This window comes from Ailuropoda melanoleuca, chromosome 1 (genome assembly GCF_002007445.2).
Source record: "Ailuropoda melanoleuca isolate Jingjing chromosome 1, ASM200744v2, whole genome shotgun sequence".
NCBI classification, from domain to species: domain Eukaryota; kingdom Metazoa; phylum Chordata; class Mammalia; order Carnivora; family Ursidae; genus Ailuropoda; species Ailuropoda melanoleuca.
The window spans coordinates 111,713,767-111,731,991 of record NC_048218.1 but is presented as its reverse complement, the minus strand read 5'-3'; the positions used below and the strand labels follow the sequence as shown (position 1 = coordinate 111,731,991).

Genomic DNA, 18,225 nt, shown 5'->3' with positions numbered 1-18,225 from the left:
AAACCAGCACGTGGCTGACACACGACACAACACAGAGGAGCCTCAAGGACACGGCACTGGAAAGAAATCAGATACAAAAGACCACACTTTGGTGGCTCAGTCGGTTGGGAGACTGACTTTGGCTCACGTCATGATCTCGGGATCGTCAGATCGAGTCCTAGGGTTGGGTTCTGCGCTCAGCAGGGAGTCTGCTTCTCTCCCTCTGCCCCTCCCCCTGCCCACGTGCTCATGTGCTCTCTCTTTCTCTCTCAAATACAATAAATAAATCTTAAAAAAAAAAAAAAAGATCTTGGGCAGAAAGGCACTCACACCTGGTCTCAAGACTGGGGGAGGAAGTCTGGATCTGCAAGAGTGATAGACAGGCAAGCATATGCCTGCGACAGACCGCTGGGCTCAGACTCCAGCTCTGGCCCCTGACACCCTTGTGGCCTTGGTTACGTTGCCCAACCTGTCTCTGCTTCAGGGTCCTAACCTGTGCACGGGGGCTCATGGCTACATCCCCATGGCAACGGTGCTGTCAGGACGTGGGAGCGCGTGGGCTGCACGGGCCTGGCCCCAGCTGCTCCATGACTCTTGCCAGCCCCCCAGCCTGGCCCCCCGACCAGTCGCAAGGGCTGTGGCTCACCTGTGGGAGGTCAGCACCACTGCACAGCCTCGCCGAGCCTCCTGCATGATCGTGTTCCACAGGAAACGCTTGGAGCAGGGATCCATCCCAGAGCTGGGCTCGTCCTGAAGGAGAGAGCACACGATGATGGGTGTTGGGGCTGCACGCCAGGACATGCAGGCCCGGCTGGGATGGGGGGACCCCGCGTTGGCTCTCCAGCAGCACGTCTTCATGACACTTGGTGGTTGGAGAGGACTGCCCACCCTGCTGCACCATCTGCCTCCGCGGAACTTCCTAACAATCCACCGCGTAAAGACAGGCCAGAGCGGAAGAAAGCTTCCCCTACGTGGCATCATCAAGTAACGTGGGATTCTTGGAACCCAGAGCTTTCTCCTTCAATAAACACCAAAGCACTTACTGAACCACTTTTGAGAGAAATGGTTCTGGGCCACGTGATGCATTTCTGGGCTTTTTGCAGTCAGGGAGTACTAAACACATTTTTCTTAAGAGCTTAGGGTCATCAACTTCCCTAAAAGAAAAACAGATGGAAAGTGGACATAAAAATGGCCCTGAGCAGGAAAACAAACACCTGCACTTTTCTGCAAGCTGGGTGATATATGTGCGTAGTTAGAAAAATAAGTCCATAGCAGCAGTGGTCATGCATCGCTCGGCGAGAAAGCTGATGGGTGGCTCTACATTTTCCTGACCCCACGCTGGTGTCAGACGTGGGAACCACTTGCCCTTCCTCGGGGGAGAACTTGGAAGGCCCTGCGATGCATCTTTTGAACCAGATGCTCTGAACGTGTCCCGATCACCGCCATCACTACAGCCCACAGGGCGCCACGCACTTCGTGGCCATCATTCCGTGGCCTGCTTTCAAGGGGCCCAATACACAGGACTGAATCACGGTCACTTGCAGATTAGGTGGAGACATGCATTCAACATGCCAGGCCACGTACATGCAGGGAGGTGCTTCTAGAAGCCAGAATCTGGACCCTGGCAGCTGACTCGAGTCTGACCACTAAAGCCCGAGTCTAGCACCAAGAAGGGAGCCGAGAGCAAGGCTGTGTGAAACAGGCGAGGGACATGTTCCAGGGCGGTGTTCCTTTCCTGATTCAAGACATGGAGGAGGCTGAGCATGGGGAAAGTTCTACAGAAGGTAACAGACCAGGCCTTGTGAGCCCTTCGATGTGGGCCCCCCTTGTATGGAAAACCTAGTTTACAACCTGCAGAACGGGACAAGTATTCGTATTTACTACTGGGTGTCAGAATATGGCATGCTGACCCAGACCTTGATCTGGGACCATCCAAAGAAGCACATTTAGAGCAAATAAAGGAAAATCAGCTGTGAGTCCAGAAGACACCCATTAATTAACGAGAGGCCACACTTCCAAAGCAGGCCTCTTAAATCCCCTTTAAAACAGTTTCCATCTAATGAACAAGAACAGAAAGAATAAAAGAATTCTTTCCCACGTGTTTTGCTGCCCCTCTGACTTCGTACACGTGGAAAGGTGTGGGATGCACCCAGTGATTTGTATCCCACCTATGACACCCAAATCGTGCCTTTTTTCGTATTGTTTGTGACATCGTATTGGATGTGACTTTGAGCTACTTTTGAAATGCAAGACAATTGGCTCTATTTTTTGATCCCCCACCATCAGTTCATGCTTTCATCCAGCCAAACTGGATTAGCTCCAGTTCCCACACAGATTATGGACAGCCTGGTCTCAAAGCCACTGCCTCCAAGCCCCACTTCCTGCTGAATGACCCACTTTCCCCGCCATATTCGTCCTGCACCTGACACCCACCGTCAAGATTCACCACGGACTCACATCACCACAGCTGTGACAATCACTTATCCGCACATAGAAAAAGACTCAAAAAGAACATGCTAGATGTCAAGCATATTTTGGTTACCAGATTATAGTTGGACCCTAGTGTTATTCCAAAATACTGCTGTTAATGGTAAATTTTTATGGAGTCCTCAGTGAGATAGATAACAGGGACTCTATCAAAACATAATTTTTAAAAAAATTTCTGTAAAATTCCAAGGCTTTCTTAGATTCCGTTGGGAAATGTTGTCTTAGGGCAAGCGTTTATTAGCTCAGAGAGCCCACACTGCAGGATTTGAATTTCCTCCCCGGAGGGGCATCTTGTCTGAAGATGCCCGGAGACCACTGGTCTCTCGGCTACTCACCAGCAAGAGTAGGTCAGGTTTGCCCAGCAGGGCCAAGGCCGTAGAGAGCTTCCGCTTGGTCCCCCCACTGTACGTGGCCACCAGTTTGTCCACGTGGGCCTCCAAGTGTAGACGCCTCACAAGGTCCCCGACAACCTGCAGGACAGGTGCTGTCCGTGATCGTATCCCCGTGCACTGAGGGCCCCCCAGACCCGGGCTCTCAGCCCTGCGTGCCCTCCTTCCTCCCACTGCCCCTGCCCACCCCCCATGAACACATCCCTTCCCGACCCCAGGCTGGCAGAGGATAAGCAGGTGGGCCCCTGCAGGGGTGCTCAGGGCTGGAGCTCAGGGGAGCAGAGGGCACCAGAAACCCCGTTGAGCCAGGGCCCAATGCACAGCCACCCTGGGGTGGCCAGAGAGATGCAGGCGAGCCCAAAGCGAGACTGAGGAGGAAGGGAGGGAATAAACCAGGTAGGGGGAGGGCAGGACAGGACTTCAGGGAGCAGAGAAGGGAGAAAAGAGTTTTCAATATTCACAAGGACAAGAAATGTCCCCTTTCCACTGAGGAGCCACTGCCGGAGACGGCCACTTGGAGAGACAGGGAACAGAGGGAGTGTTTCTCACCGGTGACCGCCGGGAACCGCTGAACGAAGCCAGAAGGACAGTGACCGTGCGCCATCCCACAGGACGGGGGTTCCGACCCCGAGCACACACATGGCACGTCCCGCCTCCTCTCTTCCTGTCCCTGCCCCACCTTCACCTGCCATGCTTCAGACACCCCGGGGCCCCCACTCTTGTCCTCGTCTCTGTCCCCTCTCCCCAGGGGGCGGCATATGCCCATACAGCCCTTCTGCTCGAACGCCCACCACAATGCCCGCCTCCCTACATTTTGTCTGCTTTCCTTTCCAAAGTGGTGCAGCTTCCTCTGGGGCTGAGCCTGAGCGAAAAACACAATTTAAAACTTCGACAAATGTCTTCTAAGTAACTTTTGTGAAGACAGACGCATCGCCACAGATCATCATATGATCAAACTGGCGGCGATCATATCTTAATTCAAATTTAGGAGAGGTGGGGAAGACTCTGTGCCCTGAATAACGAATCAAATGGAAGATAAATGGAAGAAAATTTAAAAATAAAATAAATAAGATATATATTTAAATAAAATATATGGACTAACGTTCATGCTTTTTTGGATACATGCATATAAGTTGGGATACTCCTAATAATAATGGCAATGACGTCATATGAAGAACGTCTGAAAATACTGGCACGATGTTTATGCCTCCCAAGAGAAGCCCTGACAGAAAGCGCTCTCCAGCTTTATTTGTGCCTCCTCAAAATAACACAGGAAGAATTAAGAATCTCGAGGGCTGGCCTAGTTATCAAAGAGTGTAAGTCAAGGGGATGCAGGGAACTTCGGAATAAACTCGCCAAACTATAAATGCTGATGTTTATGGAACCAGGAAACATAGGTCACGTTTCCCAATTCCACAAAAGGTCAATGTTGGGCACCTGGGTGGCTCAGTCAGTGAAGCATCTGCCTTCGCCTCAGGTCATGATCTCAGGGTCCTGGGATCGAGTCCCGCATCAGGCTCCCTGCTCAGCGGGGAGTCTGCTTCTCCCTCTGCCTGCCGTTCTCCCCCCAACTTCTGCTCTCTCTTTCTTTCTCTCTAATAAATAAATAAAATCTTCAATTAAAAAAAAAAAAAAGGTCAATGTTGCAGCCTACACATCCCGGGTTCGACAGCCACAGGAAAGAGTCCAGAATACATAGGAATAAATGCATCAGTTCAATCCCACACTTCTTGAAGGTCATATTTTCAGAAAATTACAGAATATAGCCTGATAAGTACATTCTTGCAGTTTTCCTGTACTCGGGACTCCTGTCAACATTGCAGCAAACGTCAGGCACTAGCAATGGTCGGCAAAATGCCATGCCAACCCCTAAATGTATTCTGCTTAAGGAATCTCTCTCTCTCTCTGCTATTAGGTGTTTTTCTTCCGTAAAGTTCTCAGTTGTTCTATGCTTAAGGCAAGAGTTTGGGATTCATTCATCCTTGTATCCCCAGTGTGTAATCATGATCCACACTTAGCAGGAATTCTGTAACCATCACCTGGACCAAAATAAACCGCCCAGAGGTGCACACGTGCATTATTTGCTTAAAAAACCCAATTCCTGTGCACTGCCACGCTGACAGCCACGCAAGGGTTCCGGAGATGAAAGATCAAAATGAGGAGGATAAAGGGGGCCCAGGATTTCAGACAGAAAGCCTTTCTTCCAGCCCCCTCCCCACAACTTTCTTCCTGGTCCCCATTCCTCCTGCCATCACTTCTGCCTCCTTCTAGCAAAACCGTCTGTGAACGGAAGAAACTTTCAGGGTTAAGAGGCACGTCTGTGGAAAAGCAGTAGGTAGTGAGACACGGGGCGGGGGGGGGGTGGGTGTCCCTGATAGGTGAACACAGCAGTGTGGCAGAGGGCTCTCTGCCTTTTCTATCCCAGGGAAGACCACACTAGAGAAACCCCAGTTATCATCCCCAGCAGCCCTGTGGTCCAGTGGTTCCGGTGTGACACTTAAATTATTGTACCCGTTTCTCCAGCATCACAGACCATGTCACTCCCGTCTCCTGAATCATTTTGTTATAACTTGATGTAAGTTCAAAAAAAAAAAATCAGGTTCATTGAATTCAGGCTCAAATATGGACACTAGAAAACTATCCAGTGTGGACAATGGGGAAAAATTGAAAAGCATTCCATCAACCTGCCAAGCCTGAATTCAAGCCAAATGAACACAGCCTCTCTTTCCCATGTAACTGAACCTTTGGAGGGTTAAGGGGGAGAGGAAGAAAACTATACACAAAATACCAGAGACTGGGCCATGTGTGAGCTGGGACAGCGGGGCACAGAGGAGCCTGGGCGCTGAGGGAGGGAGGGAAGGACGAGTACAGGGGGGGCTGTCAGGAGGGACTTCCCGCAGGCACAAGGGGGCCTTCCTCTAGAACCACAGAGGACACAACTAGGGCTGCCCAGGGGAGTGAAGGCTGAGGTCAGCCTGGAGGAGAGAACCAGGGTGAGTAGTAGATATGCCAGGAAAAGACCCCAGCTCCAGGTCCTGGCAGAGCACAGGTGTGGGGCTCACCCGGGGCAGCTCCAGCCCTGAGGAAGATGTGGAAAGGGACCCCCGAGGCAAGGGGCCACAAAATAATTCCACATAGTTTCCACTCCCTTAGGCACCAAAGGGGCGTAGAAAGTAAGACCGAGCTGTTCGGGGGCACAAGAGATTCCATGGTACTCAAGGAGCAGCTCAGCTCGGGATCACGTCCTCATCAGGAACGCTTACTCTGGAGCTGATTTATCAGATTTCAAAAGAAAACCCCACCACCTTCTAGCCATGGGGCTTAGGCAGGTTTCCTATCCTACCTGCGTCTCGCTTCCCCATTTGCAAAATAGGGAATAAGCATCTTATGGGCCTCACATGGTCGCTGTAAAATACTTAGAATAGCGTCTAGCCCAGAACAAAAACGGAAATGTTCTTGTTAGTGTGTAATAGTCCCTTCTGGGCACATTAGAGCGGACACGCCCGCACTCTATCTCCTGTATTTCTACCACGGGTGGGAGAGGGCCGTGGGCGATAAAGGGAGCTACCTCCCCCGGGAACACACGTGCTGTCGGCTCAGAAAGCTCCAAGCAAGCAGTAATGCCGTCTGCAAGATAGTTGCTGTTTCATGCAGGAAGTGAAGCCAGTTCCCAATCTGGCACCATTAAAATAACTTTCTCCGTGGAGGAGCTCCGAAAAATGAGCCCGTAAGAGCGCCGAGCATCAAGAGGCAATCGCCCCGGCCGACAGGACGCACGGAGCCCTACTCTATTAAGCAGAACTTCTGCGAGGGCGCATTCCCCCCGGGGGCCAGCGAAGGGGCCTGCGGATGGCGTCTGCCAAGCAGCTGCCTCTTTCATCAAACACCAGCCAGGGGGAGCTGACAGAGATAAACACCTTCTGAAGACCGAGCTCCTGATGAGTCCTGGGTTTCAATAGCTGCTTAAGCACGAGGAGCAGACCTCCAGGGGCAGACAGTTGTCCTGGCTTGATGAAGATGGGAGGTGGGGGAAGGGACCGGGGCCCTCCGAGGACAAAGGAGGGTTTCTGCTTTACTTGCACTTACTAAGCATCATAAGAAATGAAGGCTGAAGAAGGATTACCCAACAGCACACGGGATGAATTTTCATGGGCCAGCGAAAGCGAGGCTGTTAGTTTTGTCTCCCGTGAATTCTGGGACATTCCCTCTCTTACAGAATCTCATTGAAAATGCACCTTCTGATTCTTGTTCAGAATCCAGAAATGCAAGGAGCATTCCAGAATCTCTACAAGGGGCAGAAAAGGTAAAGCTGCAGGCCCAGCACTCGCCATTCCAGTGGCTTCCACTTGGCATGTCCTCTGAGCTGTCGGTCAAGGCTGTCAGCTCTGCTTGGCTGACTCCCTCTCTCAACAGGCAGAATGGCAGCAGCCTCTGGCTTTCTCACAACCGTGCCCACCTCACCCTCCCACAGAGACTGTGGAGGGGAGCGGTCTGCGGTTTCTGCCACCTCTCCATCCTCCAGGGTCCCCCCAGGGAAGGAGCCAGGCAGGCAGGTGTCAGCCCCTCCACCGGGAAGTCCTCCTTCCAACAGCCCACCCCACTCCACGGGCAGCCTGAGCCCTTCTCTGCGAGCCAGGGGGAAGGTCTGTAATGTTTGCTCTTAAATAAAAGCAACAGTCCAGTAAATGCAAAAGGCACTTGGAGAGGAGACGAAGTTGCAAATACTGTCAGCTTTAACCCCAAGTGACTTCGGCCTTCAGATCTATTTTAAATACATAATTAAATGCAACATTAACACCTTTACTGTGTTTTCTTCCATGTAATCAGATTGGAAACATCTTTCAGGTACATTTATCTGGCACCGTGGTTCCTTCTCGAGGGGTCAGAGAGCTCTGTTGGGACCGGAGGTGTTGGCCAAGCATTCCTTAGCGGGATGCTTTTCTGGAAGACTCCAGGGAGTTTACCTGAGGGATGCTGGTCTTGGGAATCCCACGGAGGCAACAGTAATAGTGCAGGTGTTCCCAGCCGGTCAGGAGCTCGTCCAGGGCATCCTGCTGTGGACAGTAGCCAATGCGCACACCTGCCATGCCCGCCAAAGACAGATCCACGACCTCTCTGCGAAGAGAAACACCAGCACAGTCCAGAAAGTTCGGCTCCCCAGACAAACACCCATTTCTTCAACCCAGCCCATCCATGAGAAGTTCACGGCAGCCTGTCTAATGCAACTAATAGAGCATAAACGGGTTCAATGAATGAGTAGCACCCCACGTGTCTATGCTTGGCTCTGAGGCCACCATCACTTTTTATGTTAAAGAAAAACATAAATAGGGGTGCCTCGGTTAAGCATCTGACCCTTGAACAACACGGGGTGTTAGGGGCGCTGACCCCAGGCTAGAGAAAATCCACATATAAGTTTGACTGCCTCAACACCGAACTGACAGCCTATATTGGCAGAAAGCCTTACTGATAACGAACAGCTGATCGACACATATTTTGTATGTTATATGTAGAATATACCACATCTTTAAAATAAACTAGGGGCGCCTGGGTGGCTCAGTCAGTTGAGCATCTGTCTTCGGCTCAGGTCACGATCCTGGGGTCCTGGGATCGAGCCCTGCTTTAGGCTGTCTGCTCTCAGGGAGTCTGCTTCTCCCTCTCCTCCCCGTTCATGCTCTCTCTTGTTCACTCTGCCTGTCTCTCAAATAAATAAATGAAATCTTTAAAAAGAAAAAAGTAAACTTGAGAAAAGAAAAGGCTGCTAAGAAAATCATAAGGAAGAGAAAACATTCACAGTCCTGGATTTACTGAAAAGCCAACATCTATCTGTGTCTGTGTGGACCCACAACCTTCAAAGCCATGTTGTTCAAGGATCACCTGTACAGTGTCAGGCTTTGTTTTGAACCACTGCTTCTGGAAAAATTTCACTCCGTTAGTTTATTTTCTTCCTATTCTATATTTTATTTTCCATGCTGGTAAAATACAGATCATATAAAAGTTATTATTTTAGCAATCGTAAGGTATAAAAGTCAGCAGTACGAAGGACATTCACGATGTTGTGCCCCCATCTCTGCCATCTGGATCTGTGACGCTTCTGACCCCACAAAAGGAAACCCTACTCCCAGATAGTGGTCACTGTCCCCCCAGCCTCTGGCAGCCACTCATCTGCTTTTGTCTCTGTGGATTTGCCTATTCCGGGAGTTTGTAGAAACTGAACAAAATAGGGTAGGCCTTTTGCAAGCGGCTTCTGTCACTTGGCATGTCTTCAAGGTTCCTCCATGTTATAGCATGAACCTGTACTTCATTCTATTTCCTTTTACTGTTACACATGCATGCAGCGGTTATTTTTTTTAAAAGCACCACCACTGTTTCGATAAAACAGAAGCCCGCATGTAACAGCAGTCCCTGAATTAACGAACGGACCAGCTCCAATAACTCCGTCTTGCACCTGGAAGGGTACCATGTTTTTTCATTCTGTGACCATTTGGCATAAGAGAAAAGAACCAAAAAAAGAAGGAAGAGGGGAAAAATAAGATTAAAAACAAGGAGGAGGGAGGTAATCATTTTTGTAATGAACAGAGGTCCAACTGCTCGAGCAGCTTCAGTTCACAGGAAAGTTGAACAGAAAGCGCACGAAGTTCCCACACCCTACCTCACCTCTCATCCAGAGTCTCCCCCATCCTTACCATCCTGCATTGCTCTGGAGCTTTTGTTTCAATTAATGAACCCATATTGAGACACTGCTATTCACTTAGGCCCATACTTTACATTAGAGCTCACTTCTGGTGTCGTACATTTCTGTGTGTTTGGTCAAATTCACAGCATCATGTATCAGCAGTATCATGAGAACCTCTCATCGCCATAGAGATCCTCAGTGCCCTGTCCCTGTCCATCCCTTCCTCCCCCTCCCCAGCAACCCCTGATCTTTCCACTGTCTGCATATCTTTGCCTTTTCCAGAATGTCACAGTTAGAATCACACGGTACGCAGCCTTTTCAGGTTGGCTTCTTTCATTAGTGATACACATTTAAGGTTCCTCCATGTCCTCTCATGGCGTGATAGCTCGTTCCTTACCGATGAGTAACAGTCCATTCTTTAGATGCACCCCAGTTTATGTATTCATTCACCTACTGAAGGGATCTCTGTTGCTTCCAAATTTTGCCAATTACTAAGAACACTGCTGTAAGCATTAGTCTACAGGGAGCGTATTTTGTAAGTTCTCAGATCATCTGAATCAATACCCAGGAGTAGGACATGATATCTAAGACCATGTTTACTTTGGTAAGAAACTCACGAACTGTCCTCGGTAGTGGCCGTACCATGTGTGTTTCCAGTGACTAAGAGCTGGTATTACTCCCCATCATCGCCAGCATTTGGGATCTTAGTCATTCTAACAGCTGTGTATATATTTGTTGTTTGCACGTGTAATTCTCTAGTAACGTGCAATGTTTCACGCCCTTTCCCGTGTAATCTGTTCATCTACTTTAGTGAGGTATCCCTTCAGATCTTCCGACCATATTCTAATTGGGTTCTTTATTTTCTTATTGTTGGGTTCTTTGTATCTTTTGGAGACAACTCTTTTTTCAGACACGTGCTTTGAAAATATTTTCTCCTAGTCTGTGGCTTGTGTGCTCAGCCCCTTCAAAGTGTCCTTCGCAGAACAGACTTTGTGTTTATTTAAATGGAGTCCAACTTATTCTTTGATTCATACACTCATTAGAAGTCTGTTGTTTAATCCCTGAATATTTGGGGATTTTCCAGCTGTCTTTCTGTTATTTCTAGCTTAATTCTATCGTCCTCTGACAGCATATTTTTGCATGATCTCTACTTTAAAAATGTTAAGTGTACTTTACCATCCAGAATGTGGTCTATCTTGATGAATCTTCCACGTGAGCTTGAAAAGAAAGGGCACGCTGCTGTTCTTGAGCAAAGTATTCTAGAAATGTTGATCAGGTCCAGTTGATTAGTGTGTTGCTTGGTTCAACTCTACCCCGACCCATTTTCTGCCTATGGGATCTGTCAGTTACTGAAAGGGGGCGCTGCTGTCTCCCACTACAACACCTTCTTCTCCTTCGGCTCATCACTCTGTCCCCACAGATCCTGACACGCTTGGGTTTACACACATTAGGAGCCATTACATCCTTGTAGAGAATTGGCTCCTTTATCATTATGTAATATCCACTGTGTTCCTAACAATTTTTTTTTTTTTGCTCTAAAATCTGCTCTCTCTCAAATTGATGTGGTTACTCGAACTGTCTTTTAATGAACATCAGCATGATAGGTCTTTCTTTTCCCCATTACAGTTGATCTATACATGTCCTTATATATCAAGTGGGAGTCCTGGGGCGCCTGGAGGGAGGGGGCTCAGTGGGTTGAGCATCCGACTCTTGACCGCAGCTCAGGGCTTGATCTCAGGGTTGTAGGTTCAGGCCCTGTGAGGGGCTCCACACTGGGTGTGGAGCCTATAAATAAATAAAATAAAGTGGGACTCCTACAGTTGGATCTTGTCTCTTTACCCACTCTGGTAGTTTGTCTTTCAATTGGTGCAGTTCCAACCATTATATTTAGATCATTACATTTAACATGATTTTTGATACACTTGAATTATATCAGCCATATTTGGATTTTTAAAAGATTTTTATTTATTTACCTATTTACTTATTTATTTATTGTGTGAGAATAGGGGGAGGGGAAAAAGGATGGAGAGAATCCCAAGCATACTTTGGGCTGAGTGTGGAGCCTGACACGGGGCTCAACCTCAGGACCCCGAGATCATGACCTAAGCTGAGACCAAGAGTTAGACACTTAACTGACTCAGCCACCCTGGTGTCCCATCTGCCATGCTTGTAATGATTTTCTATTCGGTCTCCTTCTTTCTCTTCTCTTTCTTTTTCTGTCTCGTCTGGTTTTAGTTGAGCATTTTATATGATTTCATTTTCTCGCCTCTCTTAGAATATCTGTTATACTTCTAAAAAATTTTTTGCTGGTTGTTCCAGAGTTCATGATATACACATACAACCATTCCAAGTCCACTTTCAAATAAAGTGGAAATATCTTAATAAAAGAGTGTTCTCAATTCCTCCTTCCCTTCCCACATAGGATTACCACCATTCATGTCACTTAGCCATAAGCTACAATAGCTGGATACAATGTTGCTGTTATGATTTTAAACAAACTGTTACTTGTAAGATCAATTAAAAATGATAAATGTAAAAGATCTTCAATTGTTCCTTCTCTAATGTTCATCCATTCTTTATGTAAATCTGACTTTGTGACCTCTCTTACTTTCCTACTTTCAACATTTCTTGGAAGATGGGTCTGCTGGCAACAAATTCCTTCTGTTTTTATTTCTCCTTCACCTTTGAAAGATAATTTCATTGTATTCAGAATTCTAGTGGGTGGTTATTTTTATCTGTAAGCTTTAATATTCCACTCCCTGTCTTCTTTCTTTCATGGTTTCTGAGAGGTCCAATGTCACATTTATCTCTGTGGCTCTGTAGGTAAGGCATCTGTCTCCCACAGCAACTTCTTCAAGAATCCATCTTTGATTTTCTACAGCTTGAATATCATATGATTACGTGTAGGCTTTTGGTATTCATTGTATTTGGTATTTTGTAAACATTCTCAATCTGCTTTGTGATCCACCATACATTTTGGGGAAAAAAATGCCATCATTATTCAAATATTTCTTCTGTCCCTTTCTCTTGTACTCCTTCTGGTACCACCATTATGCACGCATGCCATGTGTTATAACCATCACAATCCCCTGATATTCTGTTCCATATTTTCTTTTTTTTCTCTTTGCATTTCAGCTTTTAGAGTTTCTACTAATCTGTCTGCAAGTTCACTGATTCTTTCCTCCACTGTGTCAATGCAACAGATGAGCCCATCAGGGATGTTCTTCCTTCTCTTGTTCTTCTCTTTCTCATTCTTCTCTCTGACGGTGTTTCTTTTTATTTCTAGCATTTTTCTTCTTACAGTGTCCATCTCTCTGCTACCATTACCCATTTGTTCTTGCAGGTTGTCTACTTTTCCCATTAGAATCCTTAGCACATCAATCAGAGTTATTTTAAATTCCCAATCTGATACTACACCATCTGCCATATCAGGGTCTGGTTTTAATGTTCATTTCATCTCTGTGGAATGTGTTTTTTTGTCTTTCAACATGCCTTGTAATTTTCTGGTGGAAAGCTAGACATTATTTATCAGATAAAAAGAATTTTAGGCTTGGGGTGCCTGGGTGGCTCAGTCAGTTAAGCCTCTGACTCTTGGTTTCAACTCAGGTCAAGGTCTTGGGATTGGGCTCCCCAATCAGCATGGTGTCTGCTTATCTCCCTCTCTGTCTGCCTCTCCCCTTGCTCACATGCATGCTCTCTCTCTGAAATAAATAGATAAATCTTTAAAAAAAGAAATTTAGGTAGATTTGTCTTTCGTGTGAGGGTATGTTTATTCAGCTTGGAGTTAATTTATAATTATCATTTTCTGTAGATGAGGTGTCAGAGGGTAAATCTCAGGTGTCCTGTTTTTATCTCCCTATTGCCTTTTACGCTCCCTATGGACTTCATCATAGATAGGGTCTGGATTTCACTTCTTTTAGCTGTGATTCCCTGTAACTATACAGAAAGCTTATTGAAGAGGTAGTGAGGGGTGTCTATAAGCCTGTCTTTAGAACTCAGTATTTTAGTGAGCCTGAGCTGCGTACTTCCTTCCCCCACAATGAAGGCCCAAGGGGGCTGCAGTTGGGTGTTCCCCTTTCCCCAGGTTGGTTAGGCATTGCTAAAACCCCCATTAGTTATGGTCTAGTAAAATATTTCCCATTAAGAAGAACAGAGATCTTTGGGCATACTTTAGAATGATTACTCTTTTCCCCACAGAAGCACAAAGAGATTTTTCTACAACACAGTGGGGACCTCATGAGGCTCTGAGAAATAACACTCACAAAATGCACGGGCCCTGAGACCAGGCCCGTTGGGTGTTTTTAACTCTCAAGGGAGCCCACACTGAACTTGAAGCAGTTCATTAGTGAGCGTTTAAGGTTTCCTACTGACACTTGCTCCAGTTGGGCACTTCTGTTCCTGGTGAGCTGTGATGTCACACACACACCTGTCAGCCTCTCCAGGTGTGTGGGCTGAAGATCACTCTGTGACCTCAATTATCTGACAGATCTAAGAAGAGTTGCGTACTTTTAGTTTATTCAGTTATTTTCCTATTGCAAGAATGTGAGTAATGATTTCCAAGCCTTTACCTGTTGGACCACAACCCAGAGTCAGTAACTTTTTCCACTAGGCTTTTGTTCCATTGTTTCTAGGTTGTCTGCCTCCAATGCACAGGAAAAGCTATACTTTAAATCTCTCTCTCCATTCCCATATACTCTACCACTCCCTCACTCATCAATTCAATGAACTTTCATTTTACTTGTATTTTTTTAAAGATTTTATTTATTTATTAGAGAGAGAGAGAGAGAGAATGTGAGCAGAGGGGATGGGCAGAGGAAGAGGGAGAAGCAGACGCTCACTGAGCAAGAAGCCCCATATGGGGCTCAATCCCAGGACCCCAGGATCATGACCTAAGCTGAAGGCCAATGCTTAACCAACTGAGCCACCCAGGTGCCTCTTCAGTGAAGTTTTAATCTACACTCTGAAAAAACCTCTCAGGTACATCCATGACATGGCTATTTTAATATTTGGTACTTTTAATGCTGTTCCTGTAAATGACAAATACACCAGAAACTGGTTCTATGACCTACTGTGCACTTTTTTAAAAAGATTTCTTTATTTATTTTTAATTTTTTATTATTTTTTAAAGATTTTATTTATTTATTTGACAGACAGACAGCCAGCGAGAGAGGGAGCACAAGCAAGGGGAGTGGGAGAGGAAGAAGCAGGCTTCCAGCAGGGAGCCTGATGTGGGGCTCGATCCCAGGACCCTGGGATCATGCCCTGAGCTGAAGGCAGATGCTTAATGACTGAGCCACCCAGGTGCCCCTAAAGATTTCTTTGCTTATTTTTAGAGAGAGAGAGAGCACGCACAAGCAGGAGGGACAGAGGAAGAGGGAGAGAGAATCTCAAGCAGACTTCACACTGAGCACAGAGCCCGACATGGGGCTCAATTTCAACACCCTGAGATCATAAGCTGAGCTGAAACCAAGAGTCAGGCACTTAACCAGCTGTGCCACCTAGACATCCCACTGTGTACTTTTATTCCTTTATACAGTCCATATCACGTCCGTAATCTTTTCTCTTTAAAGTTCAATGAGGGCATCTGTCATGAAGCTTTTTCCCTTCATGTTATAAAACTTTCCTTTTTCAAATCCTAAGTATACCAAATTATACATTTTAGCATTTTTTTAAAATTTCATAAGTCAATATATTATTTTTATAGCTCTACTTTCTTCTCTGTTCCAGTAAGTGTTGTACAATAATATTCATTTGTACATGTTTTGCTGTTTACTAGTTCTTGCATAAGGCAAGAATTGGCTATGAAAAAACACAAAAAGTGATAAGTATTGGAGGATGCGAAAAAACTGAAACCCTTGCACACTTTTGTTCAGAATATCAAATAGTGTAGGTGCTAGGCCAGTATGGCATTTCCACAAGAAAAGTAATAAAAAAAAAAAAGTCACCATATGAATCAGTGATTCTACTTCTGGGCCTATATTCAAAAGAATGGAAAGCAATAATACAAACACATTCATACAACAATTCATGCATCAGTGTTCACAGGAGCATTATTCACAACAGCCAAAGGGTGAATAGCCCAAGTGTCCACGATGAATGAATTGATAAACAAAAGTGGTATGTACATATATATACACAGAATAGAATTCATCCTTGAGGAGTAAAGAAACTCTGACACATTTGGCAAGTGAAATAAAGGCAAAACCAAACTACTGGGACTACACCAAAATAAAAAGCTTTTGTACAACAAAGGAAATCGTGAACAAAACAAAAAGCAGCCTAACGAATGGGAGAAGATACTTGCAAATGACATATCCAATAAAGGGTTAGTATCCAAAATATATAAAGAATTTCTGTAGCTCAATACCAAAAAAACCCAAATAATCCAATGAAAAATTGGCAGAAGACCCGAATAGACATTTTTTCAAAGGAGACACTAAGATGGCCAACAGACCCATGAATAGACACTCTACATCACGCATCATCAGGGAAATGCCAAACAAAACCATCATGAGATACCACCCCACACCTGTCAGAGTGGCTAAAATCAACAACACAAGACATAGCAAGTGTTGGCGAGGATGCAGAGAAAGGGGAACCTCTTACACTGTGGGTGGGAACACAAACTGGTGCAGATACCCTGGAAAACAGCATGGAGGTTCCTTAGGAAGTTAAAAATAGAACCACCCTACCATCCAGCAATTATACGACTAGGTATTTACCCAAAGGACACAAAAATACTGATGTGAGGGTTACCTGAACCCAAGTTCACAGCAACATTAGCCACAATAATCAAACCACGGACAGAACCCAGATGTCCATGGACTGATGAATGGATAAAGATGTGGTCTATTATACAATGGAATACTACTCAGTCATCAAAAAGAATGAAATCTTGCCATTTGCAAGGACATGGGTGTATTGAGCTAGAGTGTATTGTCCTAGGCAAAATAAGCCAGTCAGAGAAAGACAAATACCAGACGATTTCACTCATATGTGGAATTTAAGAAACGAAACAGATGAACACAGGGAGAAAAAAAGAGAGAGAGAAACCAGGAAATAGCCTCTTTAGGACAGAGAACAAACTGAAGGTTGCTGGAGGGGAGGGGAGTGGGGGATGGGCATTAAGGAGGGCCCTTGTTGTGATGAGCACTGGGTGTTGTATGGAAGTGATGAGTCACTAACTTCTACTCCTGAAAGTAATATTACACTGTGTGTGAAGTAACTGGAATTCAAATAAGAACTTGAAACAACAAAAAATAATAATAAATTTTTTTAAATTAAAATATTAAAAACCATCAAAAAATATTAAAAGGCAATCTATACAAATGGTAGAATTTTTTGTAAATCATGTATCTAATAATGTACTTGTTCTGGAAAATATAAATAATATACGACTCAGTAATAAAATTTCGAGTAACCCAACTGTTTAAATGGGCAAAGTTTCTCCAAAGGTGCACAAATAGCCAATAAGCATAGAAAAAAAAATATGGCTGACGCCATGCGTCCTTAGGGAAATGCAAATCAAAACCAGAGTAAAGTAGCACTTCATATCTGCTCGGATAGCTACAATCAAAGGGACGGACATAATTATGTTTGTGAGGATGTGGAAACATTCTAACCTTAATGCATTACTGTAGGGACATAAAACAGTGCAGCTGCTTTTAAAGAACACAGCTTGCAGAGTCTCAGCTGCTCCACCGAGAGTTATCTGCTGTATGACCCGGGATGACTCCTAGCTAGCCGCTCAAGAGATCCGAACACATACATCCACGAGAAAACTCATACATTCCGTGCTTGTGAGAGCACGTCCCAGAGTAGTGAAAAAGCAGAAACAACCTAATGTCTGTTGATTGAGGAATGGATGGACAAAATATGGCACATTCATTCAATGGAGTGTTGTTCAGTCATGAAAACAAAGTATTCATACATGCCACGACACAAATAAACTTTGGAAACAACATGCCAAGTGAAAGAAGCAAAACACAGAAGACCACATGTTGTACGATTCCATTTTTATGAATTGTCCAGAATAGGACAAAACCTGAGAGACAAAAAGGAAATGAACTGTTGGCGAAGGCTGGGAGATGGGGAAGTAGGGAATGACTGTTCGTGGGACAAGGTCTCTTCTCAAAGAGATGAGACTGTTAGGGAATTACAGACTGGAAACAGTTACTACACTGAAAACCACCTAATTGTTGCACTTTGTGTGAGCATTACGGTGCACGAATCCTTCCTCAATCAGAACAGTCTGTCAGCATCTATAAAAGCTAAAAGGCATATGCCGTCTGGAAGCAATTTCATTCCTTCATATGTATACAACATAAATGTCTCCATGGGTTCACCAACGAATGTTCTAGAACATCTGTAGCACATCGATGCCAATACTAACCCGAATGAACAAACAGTTACAGCAAGAACAGTGGGGCCGTATCTCGCAAACGTGATGCCGCCAGAAAAAAGCCACTCACCCAGAAGTATACACTGTAAGGTTCCATTTTTCTTTATGATTTTATTTATTCATTTTTTGCAAGACCAAGTGAGAGAGAGAGAGAGACAGCGCGTGCATGCTGGGGTGGGGGGGGGAGTGGCGGAGGGAGAAGCAGACTCCCCGCTGAGCAGGGAGCCCAAAGCAGGGCTCGATCCCAGGACCCCGAGATCAAGACCAGAACTGAAGACAGATGCTTAACTGACTGA

At 45.6% G+C, this 18,225-nt stretch overlaps 1 protein-coding gene across 3 annotated transcripts in view; it reads right to left on the bottom strand.

Annotated features, from left to right (window-relative positions):
- ABCA13 (ATP binding cassette subfamily A member 13) overlaps positions 1–18,225 on the bottom strand; it is a 384,829-nt gene that overhangs the window by 34,865 nt on the left and 331,739 nt on the right. For all 3 annotated transcript variants that reach the window (XM_034665342.1, XM_034665320.1, XM_034665331.1), the window contains 3 exons: positions 7,820–7,970; positions 2,802–2,936; positions 626–729 (listed from right to left, as the gene is read on the bottom strand). In XM_034665342.1, the coding sequence (XP_034521233.1) occupies positions 626–729; positions 2,802–2,936; positions 7,820–7,970 (390 nt within the window). The remainder of the gene's footprint in view (positions 1–625; positions 730–2,801; positions 2,937–7,819; positions 7,971–18,225) is intronic.